The sequence below is a fragment of the Ursus arctos genome, unplaced genomic scaffold (genome assembly GCF_023065955.2).
Source record: "Ursus arctos isolate Adak ecotype North America unplaced genomic scaffold, UrsArc2.0 scaffold_18, whole genome shotgun sequence".
Classification (NCBI taxonomy): domain Eukaryota; kingdom Metazoa; phylum Chordata; class Mammalia; order Carnivora; family Ursidae; genus Ursus; species Ursus arctos.
Genome location: NW_026622852.1, coordinates 56,057,107 through 56,070,030, shown reverse-complemented (window position 1 = coordinate 56,070,030; position 12,924 = coordinate 56,057,107). Strand labels below are relative to the sequence as shown.

The window sequence follows — 12,924 nt, the reverse complement described above, 5'->3', positions numbered from 1 at the left end:
GGGGCTCGGGTCGGCGCTCGTCAGGAAATCGCGTGGCTGCTCGAGCCCCCATCTGCACGCACGCCCAAGGTCCCCGTCACACCGCGTCCCCTCTCGGCCTATCCCTGCGATGCTGTGAGCGCTGCGACAGCAGAGACGGGGGCAAGGCTTGGCGCCTCAAGAGCCCTGGGCACGCGCCGCGGGTGTCCACGTCCCTCTCCACCAGGACACTTAGGGGTCTGAAGGGAGACCAGTCAGCTCAGCCATCTTTCCCTTTGGCTCCCGCAGGGTGCGGTCGATCATCATGTTACAGGAGAAAGCCCAGGACAGGGAGCGGCTGCTGCTGAAGTTCATCAAGATCATGAAGGTGCGCCCCCCCACCCCCGAGCCTGCACCCCCCCACCCCCCCAGCCTGCACCCCCCACCCCCCCAGCCTGCACCCCCCCCCCCAAGCCTGCCTCACGGCCGCCTCCCCTCCCCCTCTAGCACCTACGGAAGCTGAACAACTTTAACTCCTACCTGGCCATCCTCTCGGCGCTGGACTCGGCTCCCATCCGCAGGCTGGAGTGGCAGAAGCAGACCTCGGAGGTGAGCGGCTGGGAGGCCCCGGGCGAGCCAGCTGTTGCGAAGGTGCTCAGGTTTCTGCTCCACTGCCAGCCACCCCCCTTGGTTTGCTGTGGCTGATCTCAGGTCTTGGGGCCCAAAGAGGCTCCGGGGTTGGTGCTGGGGTTGTCCCCTCACAGGGTCCTGCCGCCTGGGCTGCAAGCTCGTACCAGGGTCCCTGGTGCACTGCTTCCTTCCTTGCGCCCGTGCTCCTGGAGGGGCTGCCGGCAGCATTAGTCCTTAGGGACAGACTGAACAGGCCAGACCTACTGATGCTTTCTTTAGGGTAATTGCCAAAGGGGAGAGGATGGGGTGGTCTGGTCCCTTCGAGGGTCAGGGAGGTCCCCTGAGGAAGGGTCTTTCACACCAAGACCCCAGTAGGAAGAGTTTCCTGGGAAGGAAGGGAATTCCGGTCAGACGGGGAGAGAAGCGTATAGGGACTGGCACCCTCAAGCAGCAGGACAGAGGCCAGCGTGGCCATGTCACTGGAGGGGGCCTGCTCTGCACCATGAGGGCCTTGGGGAGGCCTGGAGCACTAGACCTTTATCCTCGTGTGGGGAGCTTCCTTGAGGAGAGAGGCAAAGCCCGTGGGGTCAGGGTGTCAGCCAGGCCACCCAGGTGTTACCTCAAGGGGTGACATAAAGGGACAGTTGTAAGTCTGTTGTATGGAGAAGTGTGAGACATTCGCACTGGCTGCCACAGAAACACCTAGGAGGTCCTGAGGAGGTGACCCATGAGGGAGAGGCAGGGGGTGGGATGGGCCAGAACCCCACACCGTGTGCAGGAGGGGGCGGCAGCAGCTTGCTGAGGTCACCTGCCAGACCTTGAACGCAGCGAGGAGGAAAGGCAGGCTCGGAGCCGGGGATGGCACCATTCCTGGTGTGCTTGAGAAGCCCCTTTGGGCTACAGTGTGGGTGGCACCCAGCAGGAAGCCCAGCTCCAGGCCCTGTACACGCAGCAGGTGCTCAGAGCCGTGGTTCTGCAGCACAAGCAGGCCTGGTCTCCCTCCCGCAGAGGCAGGGCCCAGGGCTGGGCAGCGGCGGGTGGGGTGGGTCAGGGAGGAGGCTGGCACTGGGGCCCCAGCATGGTCCCAGCCCTCACACCCTGTCCCTCCCACCCAGGGCCTGGCTGAGTACTGTACGCTGATCGACAGCTCGTCCTCCTTCCGCGCCTACCGGGCCGCCCTCTCCGAGGTGGAGCCCCCCTGCATCCCGTACCTGTGAGTAGAACCCCTGCCCCGGCAGCAACCCCCCCCCACTCTGCGGGAGACATAGGGTAAGATAGAGAAACCCTCCCTTAGAGGTTTCCAACTCAGATGGTTAGGCTTCTATTTTAACTTCAAGCTGTGTAACAAGGAGCATGTTTTACTTTCAAACAGAAAGGAAGGGTCCAACGAAAACAGTCCCACTCTCCCATCTCCCAGTCCCACTTCTGTTTCCTTCCCTCATCTGCCAGGAGGGGGACTCCTCTCCCCCCCCAAGGGTCCTCAGACGTGGCCTTACAGTCAGTCACCCAGGAGCCCTGAGAGCATTTCCCCAAGTGTGAGCCATGACATGGAGGAAATGGGGGGTTGGGGAAAGCAGCCCTAGTCACATAAGCTGAAGGCAGTAGTGGGAAAAGTCAAAGCTAGACAGGTTTCTTTATCGGGGCCCTTACTAGGCTGGTAGATATTAGGAACCTCCATGAGGAGGCAGAAGACTCCCCAGTGGCCCGGCGCAGAGGCTGCCCTCCCAGAAGCTACCATGCTTTCCCCTGGGGATGGCCGGCTGGGCTCCTGGGAGCGTGGCATCTGTGCCCCATCACTTTATGGCTTCACGTCCTCTGTCGTGAGAAGCACCTGTTAACAAAAGAGGCTCCCCATACCTCCCTTCCCTCCCCCCTGGGTTTTGGGTTCTTTTTTCCTGTTCACGTATTAATTTTACAAGGCTCCTCCCATACCTGAGCTGGCTTTCCAGGGACCCCCAGTTTCTAGGTCAGGAGTTCACACGGGAAGAGACCAACACAGGCCAGATGTGCTGTCCGGAGCAGTAACTGGGCTTCTCCGTCCTCCCAGGGGCCTCATCTTGCAGGACCTCACCTTTGTTCACCTGGGAAACCCAGACTATATTGACGGGAAGGTGAATTTTTCCAAACGGTGGCAGCAGTTCAACATTCTGGACAGCATGCGGTGTTTCCAGCAAGCGTGAGTACCGGAGCCCTCGGCGCCCAGCCCACGAGCAGAGCAGGGAGGGGACGAAGGAACACCGGGGTTTCAGGAACGGGGTCTGCACCCAGAGACGGTGGCCACCTTGTTCTCCACACGCCACATTTGGGGAGGCTGGAGGGCGTGAGCCCGAGCAATGGGGGCTCCCTGGGGCAGGCTTCTGCCGCCAGCCCTCCCCCATGGGGAACGTGCATGCGGCCCCGCCACGAGGCCGTCAGGCTCCCGGCCCCACACCAGCCCTGACCAGAGGCCCCCCCCCCACAGGCACTACGATATCCGAAGAAACGATGACATCATAAACTTCTTCAATGACTTCAGCGACCACCTGGCGGAGGAGGCCCTGTGGGAACTTTCTCTGAAAATCAAACCTAGGAACATAACAAGGAGAAAAACAGACCGGGAGGAGAAGACCTAGAAGCAGGTGCCGTGAGCAAGGAGAACGCTCGAGAGAGGCTCCGAGGGCGGCTCCAAGACCGGGAGGGACTTTGGACGTGGCCCCGGGCAGGCTGCACGTGTCCCGGCCTCAGGGCTCAGCCAGCCCTCTGCTGTGCCGGGCAGGGGCCCCAGCAGCTTCCTGCTTCCCTCCTCCACGGGAGCGGATGCCAGGCCCACAGCGGAGCCAGCAGGCAGGTCTTGTTTCTGATTTGTGAACCCATGGTTTGGTTTTGGTTTCTGCTTTCACTTCTGTATTCCTCCCCCGCCCCCTCCCGCCTGGGAGCAACACAGGGAGATCAGCAGACTGAGGAACAGTGGGACTCCCTTCACCCCTCCCTGAGTTCTAGGGGCCTGAGTCTGCTGAAGTGACAGGACCCTGGAAGGTGGGGGGGGCAGTGCTCCTGGGGACCTGGAAGCACGGGGACTTTCAGGGGGGTGGGCAGAAAGCAGAGAAGACCCGGGGAGGCTCCTCCTACTTTCCCTGCCCTGCTTTTTAAATGCAAGATGGTGTGAGCTTTTGACGAGGCCCAGAAAGGTTCAACCCTTCAGTAGGCCTGGAACAGGCGCTCCATCATGGTACTGGCCCTCAGAACTGTCCTCTTCCCATCCTGTCATCTCCCTGACCACCTGGCGCTTTGGGGAGCTGGGAAGAAGATGGAGCAAGGGAGGACATAGGTTTATCTGAGGTGGGGCCAGGAGCTCCTGGGTGAGTGAAGTTGGAGAGTAGAGGTGCGTTTCTGTCCTGGGGAAGGCCGGCGGCCCCCTCTGTCGCTTGCTGTGTGCCTTAAACTCCATCTCCTGTCCCCCCGCCCCCATGGGCTCCCCTCCTACCTTGCTCCATCCTGAGGAGCCAGGGGGTGCTCCTCGACCTTTCCGCCAGTGTGCAGTGAGCTCTGCGTGGGGAGGGACGGACAGGGGCTGACGTGGCTCTGGAGCTGCTCGTTGAGGCGGAGCAGCCCTGGCTCCCACCCCAGGGCATGCTCGCTCCATCTCCCTTGTTGGAAACCGCGCTCGCTGGGGAGATGGGCCGTGGAAGGCAGGTTTGCAGGGAGGGCCCTGCACACACAGGGGCTGGGCCGCTGCCCCCATGCCCCTTGGGTCCTGGTTTGCATGACTCAGCGCTCGCTTCTCCCGGGCTTGGGACTTGGTCAGGCAAAGGCCGGGATCAGACTTCTTAAACAACCATGTCACTTTGAGTCTTTCATGGGTTTTGAGCAGCTTTCTCTGCTCTTGTTTTGGGGTCCTGGGCCTAGAGGAGAGAATATCTGTGAAATGCCAGTGGCACCCCCTCGAGCAGCGGTCTGGCCGCCACAGGCCGAACGTGTCACTTTCTTATTTAAAGCGTGTGGTCGCTGTTCTTCAGCAGTGCTGGGCTTTGAGTCCCCTCACTGTGGTCTTGTCCTCTCCCTTCCCCTCTTGCCCCCCCTGCCTGGCCCAGCTCTGCTGCTGGGTGTGCACGGGGGCCGCTATGGCCCAAATACTAACCTGAGCCCCCGCCTCACACACCCATCAGCAGATTGGGGGGGGGGGCTAACCTTCCCTCCCCTCTCCTCTGGGAGCCCTGCCAGGTGGAGGGAGGCAGTATGGGGGGACGAGGGGCCAGTGGGTCAGGGTGGCCCCTGCGTGAGGACCGCAGAGGCCGTGTTTAACTTATTGGCTGACAGACTTCCCACCCCGAGCCTCCGTAACACACCCTCCTGGCTCTGGGAGTTGCCAGCACCGCAGCCTGGCTGTGACTGGTCTCGGGGACCAGGACCGGGTGTGTTCCCCGCAGGTGGGGGCTGGAGCCAGGGATGGGGCGGGCACACACCAGGTCAGAAGGAACCCAACTTTTCAGAAATGCCTCCCTCTCCCCCATGCCTCCCCCATGTTACATTGTAATATATATATATATCCCCACTAACCTGGCTAATGGTGGCATCTTCCTGCAGACATTTCAAACCTGTAACTTTTATATGAAAGGAAAATAAACACCAATGAAAGCTGCGTCCAAGTGACAGTCTGTACTGCCCACCAGCATGGTGGTAAAAACTGAAATTTCTAGGATGGAGTTCAGGGGGCACAGAGGTACCTGGAGCTACTTTACTTTTCAAAGCCCCTAAAGCATGGTCTTTGAAGTCACACCTTCTGTGAGATTCCGTCCCACTCCCACCCCCAAGGCAGCACTCACAGACTCGGAAACATACCCATGGGTTCCAGCCTTCGCTCTGACGTGGGCTGCATGTCCTCCATTCACGACGAGCCGTGGACTTAATCCCAGCCTGTGTATCCTCCCCCTTCACTGTTCTGCGCAGCTCCCAGCGTCCGACAGAGAGGGTGGTCAGCTGCTGAGCCCTCTACTAGAGGCCAGTACCAAGAACCAGCCTGGTCCGGCCCTCCCCTCCCTGCAGGTGCAGACATCTGGACTGAGCCTGCCAACCAGAACTCTGGGGTGTGGCCACTACCGCTCACCCTGGTTGAACACCTGGGTTCCACGGCCACCCCCAGAGGGGACTAGGAATGTGCACGCTTAACCCAGCAACTCAGGAGGCTCAGATGACCTCAGATCCATGTCTGGCCATGGGTGGTACAGGGCCAGTTTCCTGGGGGTGCAGTGGCCCCGCACGGTTCCCTCCAGCAGTGTGGGCAGCCCCTGCACATTCATTTAAGCCATCGCTCATTCATCAGTTTGTTTTGTTCACCAGGGGTGCACGATTTAGGAACCCGGTCAGGCAGGGTTTGGGTCATTCTAGTTCTGCATTTGCTGGGGACCCACTGGAGGAACTTCACCCTAGGCTACTAAGGGCTCTGGTCCTGGTTCTGCAGCTGATATGCCAAGTGACCTCAGGTAAGTAGCCCCCTCTCTGTTTCCCAGTTTTTCCAGCTGGGGTTGGGCGTGACTGACAGCTTCTACCTCACAGGTCTGCGAAGGTTCGGTGAGTTAAGACCTGAAACGGGGTCTGTCAAGATTATTTACATGCACATACACAGAGATACTGGGTCCCAAGACTCTGCAGACCATTTTACTTCATTCACTCCTCTTAACTAAACCCCCCCCCCCACAGTGAACTGTTGTAGCCATGCTACATGCTACAGAGAGGTACTTGGCATTAAAGAAATTAAGTCTGGTTTGAAATGCACTCACAGACATCAAGTCCAGAGAGGCTCACCCACAGTGTGTGCCAAACAAGCAGCTTTAGTCTTACACGCACGCCCCTGAGAACAAAGGGGAAATACCTCTCAGCTCGTCTCGAGTAGAATACAGTCCTGACATCAAACCCAGACAGCAGTCTAAGAAAAATTACAGGCAAGTATTTGTGGGAAAACTTCTAAAATAATCTTAGCAACCCCAAACGAGCAGCGTCTAAAAATCAGTACTCCCTGACCATGCTGGGCTTCCCCACAAATGCAAGGATGGAGTGTCAGTAAGCTGCTGAATGTTCTAGACCTCTCATGCTGGACAGCTTACTCAGGTGCCCCCAGCTGGTGCACCTCTCCTTCCTGGGCACCGGGGAGACTGCTTCCCAGCCCCCTGCAGGGAGGTCCAGGAGGGGCCAGACACATGGCACTTGGGCCTGGGAACTCGACACGTGTGCCACCCTCAAGCTCACGCTTTCCCCACCATAACACCCCTAGATTCCAGATGTTGAGATGGCAGAGTTCCAAGTAGAAACCATACAGGGACCACCCCCACTGTCCCACACCAGACGTTACAGGAGTAGAAAACGAGCCCGTGCTAACTAACCTACTGAGATTTCAGGGCTTATACATTTTCACAACATGGCCTAGCCGCTCCCGAATGCACCATATTAAAGGAAGAACAGCATGTAATCACCTCAGCAGTCAGATAAAGGAAGAACAGCATGTAATCACCTCAGCAGTCAGATAAAGGAAGAACAGCATGTAATCACCTCAGCAGTCAGAAAGCCTTTGTTAGAAATACAACACCCATTACCTTTCGTTTAAAATTCTTAGAAATCAAAAACTTCCTTAATCTGGTAAAAGTCACCTTCCAAAATCCTATGCAAACGTTATACTTCATGTTAAAATACTCAGAGCATCTCCTTTAAAATCAGAACAAGGACCCTCCTATCACTGTCATCGTCGTACTGGAGATTCTAGCCAGTGTGGCGGGAAAAGAAGCAAAGCGAGATCACTAAGAAAGTCCGCCAGGCCACCTGGCGTAGAGCATGCGGCTCTTCAGCTCAGGGTCGTGACTTCAGGCCCCAGGTTGGGCACAGAGCCTACTTTTTTAAAAGAGTGAAATTTAGGGGCTGGCTCAGTCGGTTAAGCATTCAGCTCTTGATTTCAGCTCAGGTCATGATCTCAGGGTCGTGAGACGGAGCACTTTTTTGGGCTCTGCACTGGGCATGGAGCCTGCTTGGAATTCTCTCCCCCTCGGCCCCTTCCCCCAACTTGTGCACTCTCGCTCTCTAAAAAATAATAATAAAGAAGGAATCGTCGGAGGTAGTTAGCTATACGGTCGAAAAAAATTGACTGTGTTCCGATATACAGTCAACGATTAAAAACCAATTCATGAAGGCTCCCATTTATGCTGGCATCACAAGTCTTAAGTGAAACCCTTATCCTCCAAAAAAGAGGATATAGCAATTGTAAATACTTCTGTACCAACATAGGAACACCTTTATACATAGCAAATAGTAATAGACCTAAAGGGGGGGAAAGGACAGCAAGAGAATAATAAAGGATTTAAGTACGCCACTCACATCAACGGACAGCTCATCCAAACAGAAAATCACGAAGGAACCATCGGCCTTAAAGGACACATCAGACCAGATGGACTTAACAGAACATTCCATCCAAAAGCAGCGGAATACACATTCTCGAGCACACATGGAACGTTCTCCATGGCACATGTGCTCCACAAAACAAGTCTGAATTTAAGAAGACTGAAGTCCTATCGAGCATCTTTTCTAACCAGAATGATATGAAACTAGAAATCAGTTACAAAAAGTGGAAATGCGTTATGTGGAGAGTAAACAACATACCACTGAACAACCAGAGGGCCGAAGAAGAAATCAGAAAATACCCCGAACAAATGAAAACGGAAATCCGACATGCCCGACGTAGAGGGTGCAATGAAAGCAGTTCTTACGGGGAAGGTCTAGGAAAAAACTAGAACAACCTGACTCATAACCTCAAGGACCTAGGAAAAGAACAGATGAAGCCCAAAGTTAGGAGGAGGAAGGAAATAAAGATCAGAAACAGACTAAAAAGTCAATAGAAAAGATCAGTGAAACTAAGAGCTAGTTCTTTAAAATGATAAACAAAATTGAGAAACCTTTAGCCAGACTCCCCAAGAGAGTACTCAATCAGAAATGAAAATGATGTTACAACTAAAAAGGGGACGGGAAGGGAGCCTGGCTGGCTCAGTCAGTAGAGCGTGGAACTCCTGATCTCAGGGTCATGAGCTCAAGCCCCACATTGGGCTCAGAGCTTACTTAAAAAGAAAAAAATTGGGCGCCTGGGTAGCGCAGTCGTTAGGCGTCTGCCTTCGGCTCAGGGCGTGATCCCAGCGTTCTGGGATCGAGTCCCACATCGGGCTCCTCCGCTGGGAGCCTGCTTCTTCCTCTCCCACTCCCCCTGCTTGTGTTCCCTCTCTCGCTGGCTGTCTCTGTCACATAAATAAATAAAATCTTTTAAAAAATAATAATAAAAAGAAAAAAATTGATGTTACAACAGATAACAGAAATACAAAGGATCGTAAAGACACTACTATGAACAATTATATGCCAACGATTTGACAACCTAGGTCAATAAATTACTAGAAGCACACAGCCTACCAAGGCAGAATTGTGAAAATATAAAAGAACGGAACAGACCAACTACTAGCAAGGAAAGGAAGTCAGCTCATCGAAACTCTCCCAACAAACAAAAGTCCAGAACCACATGGCTTCACGGGGGAATTCTACCAAACATTCAAAGAACGAACAGCTGTCTTCCTCAAACACTTCCAAAAATAGAAGCAGAAGGAACACATCACACTCAGTTTACGAGGCCAGCATTACCCTGACACCAAAACCAGACAAGGATGCCACGAGAAGAGAAAATCACGGCCAGGGCGCCTGGGTGGCTCAGTCGGTTAAGTGTCTGCTTTCAGCTCAGGTCACGATCCCAGGGTCCTGGGATCGAGTCCCATATCGGGCTCCCTGCTCAGTGGGGAGCCTGCTGCTCCCCCTGCTTGTGTGTGCTTTCTCTCTCAATAAATAAATAAAATCTTAAGAAAAAAGAAAATCCCAGGCCAATGGCCCTGATTCACACAGATGCAAACATCCTCAATAAATGATAGCAAACCAAATTCCATAACACATTAAAAGGATCAAGGACCGCGACCCAAGTGGGATGGGATTCCAGGGGCGGTTCAACACACACAAAAAAAATCAACATGATACACCCACTACATTAACAAAATGAAGGGAAAAAATCATAGGATCAGCCCAATAGATGCAGAAAAAGTGACAGAAGTCAACGTCCATTTATGATAGACTCAACAAAGTGGGTACAGAGGGAACGCACCTCAACGTAAGAAAGGCCACCGTACGTGACAAGTCCACACCTAGCATCACACTCACTGGTGAAAAGCTGAAAGCCTTTCCTCCAAGATCAGGACCAAGTCGAGGATGCCCACTCTCACCGCTTTTATTCAACACAGTACCGGGAGTCCTTGCCGCAGCAATTAGGCAACAAAAAGAAACAAGGCATCCGCATTGAAAAGGAAGACATGAAATAGTCATTATTTGCAGATGACATGATATCATATACAGAAAACCCTAAAAGTGCTGCCAAAAAAACTTGAAACTAATGCATGAACTCAGTGAAGTTGCAGGATACAAAATCAATGCACAAAATCCGCTGCATTCCTAGCCACTCGTAACAAACTATGAGAAAAAGACATTAAGAAAATAATGCATTTACAATTACAATTGCATCAAAAAGAAAATGCCTAGGAATAAATTTAACCAAGAAGGTGAAAGACCTGTACTCTGAAAATGAGAAGATATTAATAAAAGAAATTGAAGACACAAATAAATGGAAAGCTACCCCATGCTTGTGGGTGGGAAGAACACTGTTAAAATGTCCATACTACCCAAAGCAATGCACAGATTCAGTGCAATCTCTCTCAAAATCCTAATGGCATCTTCCACAGAAATGAAGTGATTCTAAAATTTGTATGGAACCACAAAAGACCCTGAATAGCCAAAGCAATCTTGAGAAAGAAGAACAAAGCATCACACTCCCTGATTTCATACTATATCTCAAAGAGATTGTAATTAACACACACACACACACACACACACACACATCAATGACACAGAGAGCCCAGAAATAAACCCATGCATATATGGTCGATTAATTTACAGCAGAGGAGCCAAGAACAGACAGTGGAGAAAATAGTCTCTTTAATTGTGTTGGGAAAACTGAACAGCCACGTGCAAAAGAATGAAACTGGACGTGGGCTCCTGGGTGGCTCAGTCTGTTAAACATCCGACCCTTGATCTCCACTCAGTTCTTGTTCTCGGGGTCATGAGTTCAAGCCCCACGCTGGGCTCCACACTAGACATGGAGGCTCCTTTAAAAAAAAAAACAAAACTGTACAACTTTCTTACACCATACACAAAAATTAACTCAAAATGGATTAAAGACTTGAATTTAAGACCTAAAACCATAAAGCTTCTAGAGGAAAACACAGGCAGAAAGCTCCCTGACATGAGTCTTGGCAATGAATTTTTGGATTTAACACCAAAAGCAAAAGCAACAAAAGTAAAAATAAGCAAGTAGGACTACATCGAACTAGAAAGCTTCTGCACAGCCAAAGAAACCATCAACAAAACGAAAAGGCAACATACTGAATATGAGAAGATACTTGCAAATCACACCCGATACGGGGCCAATATCCAAACTGCATAAAGCATTTCTGCAACTTCATAGCAAAAGCCACTCTGAGAGGGCGCCTGGGTGGCTCAGACTCAGCTGCCTTCGGCTCAGGTCATGATCTCAGGATCCTGGGATTGAGCCCCGTGTCAGGCTCCCTGCTCAACCAGGAGTCTGCTTCTCCCTCTCCCTCGGCCCCCTCCCTGCCGCTTGTGCTGTCTCTGCCCAGTAATTTTTTTTAAATCTTCAAAAAAACAAAAAACAAAACCGGTTGAAAAATGGCTGGAGGATCTGAACAGACATTTGTCTAAACACTTACAAATGGCCAACAGGCGCATGAAAAGATGCCCGACAGCACTCAGCAGGGAAATGCAAATCGAGACCGCCGTGAGCTGTCACTTCACACCTGGTAGGACGCTGGTACGACAAAAAATAACGAGTGTTGGCGAGGATGTGGAGGACAAGGAACCCTTGTGCACGGCTGGGAATGTAAACCGGTGTAACCACCGTGAAAAACAGTATGGAAGCTCCCAAAACTATTAAAAATAGAGCTACCCTAGGATCCAGCGATTCCACTTGCAGATATTTATCCAGAGATAACAAAAGCACTAATTCAAACAGATACATGCATCCCCATGGTCACTGCGTGTTCTGGCAGCTGCCAGAGGCAGGGAACGGAGGGCAGGCAAAGTGGGTGAAGAGGGTCAAAAGGTACAAACCTCTGGGTATGAGTCATGGGGAGGGGACGTACAGCACGGCGACCGTAATCAACACTGTACTGCATATTGGAAAGTGGCTCACAGAGTAGATCTTTAAAGTCATCATGGCAAGAAAAAACTTCTGTGACCTCATATAGTGACAGATGTTAACTAGACTTAACCCTGGTGATCGTGTCACAGGACACACGAATACCACGTCCCTACCTGTATGCCTGAAATACAGCCGCAGTACATAAACTAAAAAGGAGATTTTATTTAAAAAGACTAATAAGTTGAGAGATAGACATCTTTTGTGGGTAGGAAGATTAACTTTCTTAAAGATGTCATTTATTCCCCAGTTAACGTATACATTCAAAAGTATTCCACAGAAATTCCAAAACGGTGTCATATGGTCCTTAACAAGTTTATTCTAAAAATGTGCAAGAATTTCTCATTCTGGTAGTGGCAGACGCCGTAATTCAGACCAGCCCTCCTGCTAGAAAAGCTGTACAAAATATTGTTAATCACTGCCTGAATTCATCAGAAAGCCAGCAAATGAATGAATTACCGAGCCTGGCTGCAGGAGGAGACAGAAACCCAGAGAGCTAAGCCTGACATTTGGGGCCACATAGTAAAGGCACACACGATTCCAGAAGAGGCAGCTGAGAAGCCCTGCAGCACTTCTGATAACAGAGAATTTCAAATAAGAGAGTCCAGAACTCACCATGCCTGAACTGAGAACCCCAGGAAGCACCGTGCAGGTGTAAGGGAGGCTACAAGTACATTGGCCCTGAAAGTAGACTGCTGGCGTCCCAGGCACCTGCCAGAAGCAAATAAAAACAGCCCCACCAGGAGGTGAACATCAACCTAGGCCTCAAATTAGCTCTTTAGTTTCTCATGTACAATAAAAAATAACCAGGGACGCAAGGAGACAAGCAGCATGAACAGAAAAAGACCCACAGTGGGGCACCTGGGTGGCCCAGTGGGTTGAGCGTCCGACTCTTGGGTTTCAGCTCAGGTCACGATCTCAGGGTCTTGAGACTGAGCCCCACGTCAGGCTCCATGCTCCAAGCAGAGTCTGCTTGAGATTCTTTCCCCCTCCTCCTCCCTCCCCTTCTGCTCCTCCTCCCACTC

At 52.2% G+C, this 12,924-nt stretch overlaps 1 protein-coding gene across 11 annotated transcripts in view; it reads left to right on the top strand.

Annotated features, from left to right (window-relative positions):
* RAPGEF1 (Rap guanine nucleotide exchange factor 1) overlaps positions 1–5,206 on the top strand; it is a 131,302-nt gene extending 126,096 nt beyond the window's left edge. For all 11 annotated transcript variants that reach the window (XM_048223359.2, XM_048223353.2, XM_048223357.2 and 8 more), the window contains 5 exons: positions 268–346; positions 466–567; positions 1,704–1,801; positions 2,636–2,764; positions 3,050–5,206. In XM_048223359.2, the coding sequence (XP_048079316.1) occupies positions 268–346; positions 466–567; positions 1,704–1,801; positions 2,636–2,764; positions 3,050–3,200 (559 nt within the window). In that variant the 3' untranslated portion in view covers positions 3,201–5,206. The remainder of the gene's footprint in view (positions 1–267; positions 347–465; positions 568–1,703; positions 1,802–2,635; positions 2,765–3,049) is intronic.
* Positions 5,207–12,924: the final 7,718 nt, after the last annotated feature.